Below are 8,745 nucleotides of genomic sequence, written 5' to 3'. Positions count from 1 at the left end.
TTGGGACCCCAAGAGGAACTGGAGCTTCTCAGTATTGGTCCAAGAGCCCTGGCTGCAATCCTGGGAGGCCGGAGATCATATGATGGCCCAAAGGGCCTTCTGGCAGCTGTTGCTCCAGCCCTCACCTGCTGGGCTGTGGTGGGCACGGGGGCACGCTGGCTCACAGACGCCCATCCTCGTAGTACTCCAGCAGGTCCAGCCCGTCGCGCTTGCTTTTGTGAGCTCTGCGCAGCTCCGCCGGCCGTGCCGGGGCCAGCCGCACCCTGAAGCCAGGCTGCTTGGGTTTGATGCCGTAATCTGCGGGTGCAGCAGAGGCTGGGCTCAGCTCCTGGACACCCACCCACCTGGAGGGTGGCATGGAAAGGGGGTTCAGAGAGGCAAGGAGAGCACTGTACCATCCACCAGGCCAAAGTGCTTCTGTGGAAGCTCCAGGGGAGCAGAGAAATCCTCAGGAACTGAGTAGCTGTCCCTGCAGAGGAAAACAAGGGCCAGGAGTGAGCCAAGGTCCTACACTACTTACCCAGGCTGGCACAAGAGCTCCCACGTGCTGCATCTTCCACCCAGTCTGGCCAGCTCTCAAGGCCTGGTGCCACAAGTCCCAGCCCATGTCAGGGGCCCTGGGGTACCTGCAGGTACCGGGGCAGGGAGGAGAAGGAGGGAAGTGCCATCACCTCTGGCGCACAGGCTGTGGGAGGGCAGCTCCCAGCAGCAGGGCGAGGAGCAGCAGGCAGCACAGCATGGTGCACACTGACCGGTTCCACGGGTTCCACAGCAAGGTCACAGAGGAGCCACCCCGGTTGCCCAGGACACATGCCCTGGGCGGGGCACAGACCTGGCACATCCCAGGTACCGCTGCTGTCCCTTCCTACCTTGTCCCCTTCAGGTCCTGGGCTGCCTCTTCCTGGGCCCTGTTAGCTGCTGAGCCTTCCTTGTGCTGGTGCGTGTCCCTCCATATAGTCAGAGCTCCAGAGCTGTCTCTGTCCCTCAGCACCTGCTTGTACCTTCCTCTCAAACCCTCCAAAAGCAGACCCTTGCATCTCATCTCAGTACCATGCTGTCCCAGGAGACACACTTCAGCATCTTCCTCTGCTGTAAGACTGAGCAAAGAGAGCACAGTTCCTTGGTCATGGCTTTTCTGTGCTGCTGTTACCATGTTGCTGGGCCTTGCCAGCTGAGATGGCAACACAGACCACTCACACTGACAAAGGCCTGTTGTCCCCAGCTGTGGTGGCCCATGAGGGGTGTGTGTGTGTGACTACATTTCCAGTGCTGGGTGCTGAGGCAAGGCAGCTGTGACCCCTGCAGCCTGAGAATCCCTCAGGGATGGTTCAGGTAGGAATGTTCCTGATACCACTTGGGGCACACTTACTACCCTGACAGCTGCCTGTGAGGCAGTCCAGTGCCACCAGCTGACTAACCCTTTGTCCTGGCCAAGGGAGCCTCCACAGAAGTTCAGTGTGCAGACTGGTGCCTCAACTGTCCCCCCATTAGAAGAGACACGGGCCTGTCCTAGGTCCTTTATTAAATGCAACACAGCAGATTTGCTGAATTAATCACTTCTCCTCTGCCCTTGGCCAAGCCCCCAATCACTGGCTGGCAGCCATTCTGCAAACCCTTTTAACACACATTAGGTGCTAGAAAAGCAGCCTGTACACTGCAGCTCTGTGTACCCCCAGGGGAACCCCAGGATTCTGGAGACTGAGGCAGGCACTGGGAATTACAGAGTCTATAGTCATCAGCTGAGCAACATGTGGGACCCTGATTGACACAGGCCAGACCAAAAAGCTTCTAAAGGACAGGGTATCCCAGGGTAGGCAACTGCAAAAGCCGCTGTTTCTGACAGAGAGACCTGCTGACAACCAGACACAAGGGATCTCATGCAAAGAGGCAGAGGCTCTTCAGTCCAGCTCTCTCCATTTAGTCAGTTTATTTGACAGACAAATCCGCTCCAAGCAGATGGGCCAGGCACGGCCAACACAAGCAGGTTGTGGGTCATCCTCAGCGCCATGACATGTGAGACAGTGCTCTCCCAAAATCCACTATGCTGCCTGGCTTTATTATAGCACAGCTGTACAAAAGAAGAAAAATTAAGTACTTCAAAATAGAAGTTGTCCCATCACCATCACTGCAGCCACAGAATGGTCCAGAGAAATAGGTGGCCAGGGTCTCCCCACACATTTAGTGTCCATCATTCAAGCCTAGATCTGTTAAAAAATTACATACAACCCCCTCCCCGCTCTGCAGAACAGGAACTTCTCATTTATGAGTTAACTGAAAATTAGATGTTGTCAACATCCCTCCCCCAGCCTGCTTGCCCTCCTGAGGAATGTCCAGCCATGATTTTAGCAGAGAGTAATCATCTTCTTTTCTTTTCAGCCCCAGTTATAGAAATAGATTTTCTGCCAAGCAGGCAAGTAATCCATCAGTGGCCCTGAAACAAGAGAACAGAGGGATCACACATGTAGAAAGGCAAAGTTTAAAGCACTGTGTCTGTGGGGTATATCCCTCAATTCTCATTATGATCCAAACAACCTCAAATCTCCACTTACACAACTCAGATGAACCCAAGAATATAACAGTTACTTCTGCCAAGATGTAAGGCAACACTGCAATGTGGTGCCAGAGATCAGAGCAGGACCAAGAGGGGTGTGAAACATGGTCAGCACAGCCGTGGTGTGGGACACCAACCACTGCCTCAGAGCTGACATGTTCAAACTGCAGTGGGAAAGGGGGTCTGCAGTGTGAAAGGGGAAAACCTACATGCAGAGTCAGGAGAACACTGCTGTGACAGGAAAGGAAGATAACGCAGCAATAGTGAGCAGGTGCAAACACAGAAGCATCTGCTGTAGAGTAAAAATGCTTACTTTGCACAGGGCTTAATGCAGGCTCCAAAGCTCTCTGAAATCACTAACTGGAGGAAGTGGTTCCTGAGCTAGCCAGCTTTGTGACCTCCCCAAAGAAAGGGCAATCCCATGATGCCAGGCTGATGTAATGTCATATCACTGCCATGAATCACTCCACAAAAAGATTAACATCATCAGGGGAAGAGTGGAGGGAAATGAAATGCTGGCCTATAATAAAGGGATCCTCTGGTGAAGAACTAGAATACAGACCTGCTTTGGCCCTTTGATTTACAGTCAGTTGCTGCCTGGTTCAATACTTCCACGCACCTATTTACCCCTCATGTCCACACTGCAGACTAGGGATCAAGGAAGAGAGTTCGGTACAGGGCTGCAAAGCTGGGGCCCTGGTGTACCAGCTGAGGTACAGAAAGGAAGCCCAGGAGAACAGGCCTAGGTGGCAGACACCGAGCTCTGCAGCCTCAGGGCACACAGAGGCTCACTACTGTCATCAAGCCAGGAAGCAATTAATCTTTTCCTTCAGCATTTAAAAATTACTCAAGCATCAACAGAGGGTGCTCTAGTGCTAACCTCTCTAGGGACTTCCCAACTCCTTCCCCAAATTGGAAACCAACTGACAAATGTTCCCAATTGCCCTCATTTTTCTTCACCAGGCAGAAATTGGGATATAAATAAATAAACGGGGATATAACAGTGGGACCCACTTACGTGTGATGAAGCCAACTCCAGGCACATAATCGGCCAACAAGCGCAGAAGGAGGAGGATCCTGCCCCTAGAAAGGGAGAGAATATGAACAAGTCCAGCTGGACATCTCCTGCCCCAGCTGTTATACAAGGGCTCTGATTAACCTGGTCACAGGCACCCACACATCTTCAGACCTACTCACCCAGTCCCCTGATGCTATTTCAGTTGAAAGGGAAATTTTCAGCAAAAGCCCAGCAAGGGCCCCTTACTCTGAGTATCGGTCATAGAAAGGAGATCTCAGCAGGTAGTACAGCAGCAGGATGGTGCGTCGCCTCAGCTCTGCCCGCTCTCGCCTGTTCAGGTCTTTCAGATCACTCAGCAAACTCAGACTGGAAGGAGGAGGCAGAGAGCTAAGTCACAGCAAAAACAGCCAGCAGGGAAAAGAAAGGGGGCTTCTAAAGCCCTCCACTCGGAGCTCCATGCAGAGCAGCCCGCACCAGCTCAGAACAGAGAGCACTGTAAGTGCTGTAAAAGATGTGTCAATCTCCAAGCTAAAGACCACCCCAAGTGCATATTTCTCTCAGTAGGGCCTGCCCAGGACTGGGGAACAGGGAAGTGTGATGCCCAGTCAACACTAAACCAAGCACCTAAAAGACTCTTCATCAGACTGACCTCGAGATGTCCAGGACTGCTGAGAGGAGCCAGGGCTTCCAAGATCTCTGGCCCCATACTCCTAAACTCAGTACTAGGAATACACAGTCAAGGAATGAAAATATGAGAGATTCCTAACAAGAGGCATGCAGAGAAGCGATCCCCTGCGTAATCACAAAGTTCTGCCAAGTGCAGGTGAATAACCGCTAAGGCAGGGCTGGGGGCGCCGGGGAAAAGGCTGGAGGACTTGCACCCACAGCTCCAGTGGCTGAGGCCAGCCATCAAAGCGTAAGAACGAGAAGAGACGCGAGTCCCGTGCCCAAGGGGGGCCACGCAGGGAGCGCAGCTGGCGAGGCCTGCCCGGCACCCGGGCCGAGCCCGCAGCACCCTCTGCTGGCACCCGCGAGTGCTGGGAGCCCGCACGGAGAAGAGCAGGATACGGTGGAGCAGGGGGCGGGTAATGTAGATGGATTCTGCGATGGTTTCTTGGAGACCCAGAGGAGTGGGAGGCTGGTTGATCTCCTCCGTTCTTCGGCTCTGCGATTCCTCCCTCTGCTGGGGGGACCCCCAGTGCCGGGACTGCAGGGATGGAGCTGAAACAAGCAGGTCCAGTTACTAACACGAATAAAAGCTTTGTCCCAGCTGGAAACTATGTATTACGTGACTGCTAGCTCACTCCACCTGGCCCCGGATCCCTTCACGTCCCCCCCGGCCGGTTGGATGGGGAGAAGAATCAGAAAAAGGTAAAACTCCTGGATTGACATAGAAGAGTTTAATAATTGAAATAAAAATAATAATACCAGTAATGAAAAGGAAGATAACAAAACCCAAGAAACACATCCCCAGATTGATGTCCATCCCGTTCCCAAACAGAGATTGGCCCCTCCCAGCCAACTCCCCCAGTTTATACAGTGGGCATGACGTTCTATGGCATGGAAGATCCTTTGGGCCAGTTCAGGTCACCCATCCTGGCCAAGCTCCCTCCCAGTTTTTTGCTCATCTCCTCACTAGCAGAACCCAGGAAACTGTAAAGTCCTTGACTTGGAGTAATAGCTGCTTCTCAACAACCTACAATATCAGTTATAATAATGTTATCAACATTATTCTCATACTAAACCCAAAACTCAGCACCATACCAGTTACCAGGAAGAAAACTAATTCTATCCCAGCCCAAACTAGGACACCTTCCTATCATGTTTCCCTGCTTTCTGCACTGTGAAGGTGTGAAAGGGGAAAGGTTGAAGAGGTACTTGTAAGATCCGTGCTCCTCAAAACATATCCATGACGAAGAGCTGTCTCTGTTGCACAGCTCCCTTGGGAAACACAATTTAGTGCTAGCCTTCCAGCACATCTCTGGTTGCTTTGATACCCCCACCTACCCACAGTGGGCCCAGTGACTGGCAAGATATGTCCCAATACAAGGTTCTACCCTTTCCTGTTCACACCCATGTCATCCATGAAGGCACAGAGCAGGGACAGCTCAGGCTGAAAAACAGGCTCAGTTACTTACTGCTCTGCAGAGAGCGCACAACACGGCTGGAACGCCTGCCAACATAGGTCTGATCCTTCCCTGAGGAGCTGTCTTCCATGCCTGCAGAAGGAAACAGCCACAGGGGTCAGGCTTCAAAGCAATACAGTTCACACCCCAGAGCTGCCACCAAGAAGAGCAGATTGAAGGCTGATTTAGTGCAAACTGGACCATTGTGCAGGGGCTAATAGAAGGCATAGGGTGAAAAGGTAAATTTGCCTGACATTGCCCAGGTCTCAGGCCTCTTTCTTCATCACTAGACCAGGGTACGTGCAGCCTGACTCACGGTTCAGCCAGAAATTCACAGCTTGGACTTCTCCATTCCCTCCTTCCAGATAGTAGAGCAATCCTGCCACTAAGCTAACTTATCCTCTGCAAAGAGGGGAAAGTTGAACACAGGTCAGCCTTGAGTACAGATACCTTATGGTTCCATGTGCTGCACAAGCCACTGCTCTCATGAGTAATTCTAGCAGGACAAGACATGTGGCTCAGCAAGGCACCAAGCCAATGATGACAACACCATGGGCTCACCTTGAGGGTGGAGAGGCTGTTGCTTCTCCCTGTTCAGTGGCACAATGGGAGGAGACATCTGTATGCCAGCTTTGTACCACAGCAGGAGCAGGAGACGAAGGATGGCTCTGTGAACAGACACATGGAAGTCTTCAATACCAGACCACGGAACTGGGTTCCTGTTACACTGGAGAGATGGCTTCCACAGGAGAGGGAAACACTCGCGTCTCCTCAGAGCAACTGGCAAGGTGAGAGGTGTTTAAGTGCTCCCTTCTGTGGCACAGAGTCCAGTGCACCGTGGGGCTCCAAATTCCCCCAGCCTCAGGGACTGGCAGCACAGTCCTGTGTGGGGTTTTTTCCAGGGTACTATGGAGGGCCCTCCAGGTCCCCTTTCCGAGCGCACGCTGCCCCTTCCCCTCTGCCCGCAGCACTTACTTAGCCAGCTGGATGAGGACAATGATGGTCCACCGGCCCATCTCCCCCCACACCCTGGCTGTCCCCATCTCTGCAAAGACCTCCACGCATTCTAGTACACTCAGCCAGGTCAGCAGCTTCTGCTGGGGCAGCGACTGCAAAACACAGAGGGGAGGAGGGGGACAGGATGCAGGTTCTGCTCGGGAGTTAAAGAGGGCAGAAACACAGCCCAGTCTGGTGGGACCCTTGGAAATAAGCACCAGATGGCCTTGGAAGTCACAGCTCCAGAAACAAAAAGCAATGTCTTCACTGTGGCTGGAGCCTACTCACAAGCCCACTTGTCCAAGCAGGGGCAGACTGAGACATCACGGCATCACATGGAGTTACCACTCCAAAAATAGGGAGAACATCACATCTGTGTTTTATATTGCCTCCACCCCAACTGACAGAGCAGGATAGCCTCCTGGGTTGTGGCACTGTGCCTGAGCTCCACAGCAAAACACTCCCCTCCTCCTCATCCCAGAGCTGAGACAGAAGACAACCTCCTCTCTGGACAGAGCTGATGAGGGAGTGTACTTGAAGTAGAGGGAAGGGAACCCAGAGTCCACAGCCACATTTGACTGAATGCTGGCTGAACACAGCATCAGACTAGATTTCAGGCATGAACCCCAAGACAGTGGGTCCTCTTCCAGTCTAGGTCTCTGCTATCCACATGGGAACTTACTACTGCTGTCAACCACAAGGTTTGATTCACCAAAAAGCATCAATAAAGACAATACAGCTGAAATTCTATTCAATTTTAACCAGGGAAGCAAGTCTTGTGCATTTCTGTTTGTTACACACCTGATGCTCCATTCAGGGAGCTGCCAACACCCAAGCCACACAATGAGCAGGTTTGTAACAGAAGAGCCTTTTCTGCAAAAAAACAACTTCTTCCCCATTCCCCAAAGGGTTTAACAATGCTGGGAGCCAGCCTGGGGCTCATGCAAGACAGACATAGTTGCAAGCCACTTACATTTGTTTTACTCAATACACTATGCAAAGGAAGAGTCTGACAGATGGAATCAAAAGCTTCAGTGCTCCAGAGCCACTGCTGTGTAAACAGCAATGGTTTATTCATCAACACCTCTACCGAGCTCAAGTTCTAAGCTTCTCAAAAGAGCCTGTGGGGCCTCTGGTACAAGTCAGGGCCTGATTTCTGTGGTCCAGGGAGAGCTCCGGCCACGCCTCCAAGCCAGGAGCTAAGGGTCAGGGCTGCTATTTTACTTGCATTCAGAGGTTGCCTCTGGCTTCTCCATACCTGACCACAAAGAGAGGCCTTAGCAAAGACCTGTTAAGTTTCTACAGACACTCCCTAAAAACTCCTGCAAGGAAGAAAGCATGTGTCCCAAATCCTCCTCCCACACGCTCCAGCCTTACCACTGGCAGGCTTTCCTGCAGGTCCTTTCGGAGAATCCAGTCATTTAACAGCACTAGGAGGTTGGAGGCAGAGTACACTGGAAGAGAACAACCCAGAATGGATGCACAGAAAGCAAGCCAAACCGGCCCTGCTGTCTCTGTCTCCGACAGGGGATGGGGAAGGAGGGCAGCAAGATGTGCAGACTCCTCCCAGGAGTTGCCCGAGAATGCATGGACAAAAGCAGAGCCCGGTGAGCAAGACCCGCATGCACCCGGGCAAGGGCACAGCACCGGCCCCGGCCCGCTGCCCACCTACCCAGCTCCGACAGCGCGTGCGAGTCCGAGAAGCGACCTGCGAAGGGAAGAGAGCGGCTACAGCGAGCGCCCGGAGCCGGGGGAGCCCCCACTCCCCGCTGGGTCCCGGTGCCGGCGCGCCCCCGGCCCAGACCCCGGCTGGAGGGACGCAGGCTCGCCCGCCTCCCCACTCCCGCACCTGGCAACAGGTAGGAGAGTCCCCGCACGGTGCCCTCCAGCTGGGCCGTGGCGGCAGGGTGCCGCCTCACGTACTCCTGGTAGCGCTGGCACAGCAGGCGCAGCCGCCACACCGGGCCGGCTCCGCGGGCACGGGCCGAGGCCGCCGCCGCCGCCGCCATGGTGCAGCCGCCACCGCCGCGCTGCTTCCGGGGCCGCCCCCGCCG

The 8,745-nt window shown here is 53.6% G+C and overlaps 2 protein-coding genes across 3 annotated transcripts; both read right to left on the bottom strand.

The window, feature by feature from the left end:
• Positions 1-65: 65 nt before the first annotated feature.
• On the bottom strand, positions 66-1,774 carry FREY1 (Frey regulator of sperm-oocyte fusion 1). Its single transcript, XM_018907687.3, has 3 exons — positions 672-1,774; positions 396-469; positions 66-297 (listed from the first exon to the last, which is right to left on the bottom strand). The coding sequence occupies exons 1-3, from the start codon at positions 839-841 to the stop codon at positions 161-163; spliced, it is 381 nt and encodes a 126-aa protein (XP_018763232.1). The 5' UTR covers positions 842-1,774; the 3' UTR covers positions 66-160.
• Positions 1,775-1,902: 128 nt separating this feature from the next.
• Positions 1,903-8,715, bottom strand: PEX16 (peroxisomal biogenesis factor 16). Of its 2 annotated transcripts, none has more exons than XM_050975715.1 (11): positions 8,541-8,715; positions 8,364-8,399; positions 8,069-8,145; positions 6,671-6,804; positions 6,257-6,363; positions 5,708-5,788; positions 4,638-4,790; positions 4,219-4,291; positions 3,816-3,935; positions 3,570-3,634; positions 1,903-2,431 (listed from the first exon to the last, which is right to left on the bottom strand). In XM_050975715.1, exons 1-11 carry the CDS (start codon positions 8,698-8,700, stop codon positions 2,373-2,375), a joined length of 1,065 nt encoding a protein of 354 aa, XP_050831672.1. In that variant the 5' UTR covers positions 8,701-8,715; the 3' UTR covers positions 1,903-2,372. The 2 variants fall into 2 exon arrangements, 1 of the variants encoding a protein (XP_050831672.1); XR_007777809.1 differs by having other exon boundaries at positions 2,366-2,431; positions 3,749-3,935.
• Positions 8,716-8,745: the final 30 nt, after the last annotated feature.

The sequence above is a fragment of the Serinus canaria genome, chromosome 5 (genome assembly GCF_022539315.1).
Source record: "Serinus canaria isolate serCan28SL12 chromosome 5, serCan2020, whole genome shotgun sequence".
NCBI lineage: Eukaryota > Metazoa > Chordata > Aves > Passeriformes > Fringillidae > Serinus > Serinus canaria.
The sequence above is the reverse complement of the archived record's forward strand: the minus strand, read 5'-3'. Positions and strand labels throughout refer to the sequence as shown.

Excerpts from the sequence above, each read along its gene's own strand:
- FREY1 (XM_018907687.3), bottom strand. The coding sequence starts at position 841 with ATGTGCCAGGTCTGTGCCCCGCCCAGGGCATGTGTCCTGGGCAACCGG. Across the intron at positions 470-671 it reads CCACAGCCTGTGCGCCAGAG|GGACAGCTACTCAGTTCCTG; the intron begins GTGATGGCACTT and ends TTTCCTCTGCAG. Across the intron at positions 298-395 it reads GCACTTTGGCCTGGTGGATG|ATTACGGCATCAAACCCAAG; the intron begins GTACAGTGCTCT and ends CTGCACCCGCAG.
- PEX16 (XM_050975715.1), bottom strand. The coding sequence starts at position 8,700 with ATGGCGGCGGCGGCGGCGGCCTCGGCCCGTGCCCGCGGAGCCGGCCCG. Across the intron at positions 6,805-8,068 it reads TGCAGGAAAGCCTGCCAGTG|TCGCTGCCCCAGCAGAAGCT; the intron begins GTAAGGCTGGAG and ends TGTGTTTTGCAG. Across the intron at positions 2,432-3,569 it reads TGGAGTTGGCTTCATCACAC|GGCCACTGATGGATTACTTG; the intron begins GTAAGTGGGTCC and ends CTCTTGTTTCAG.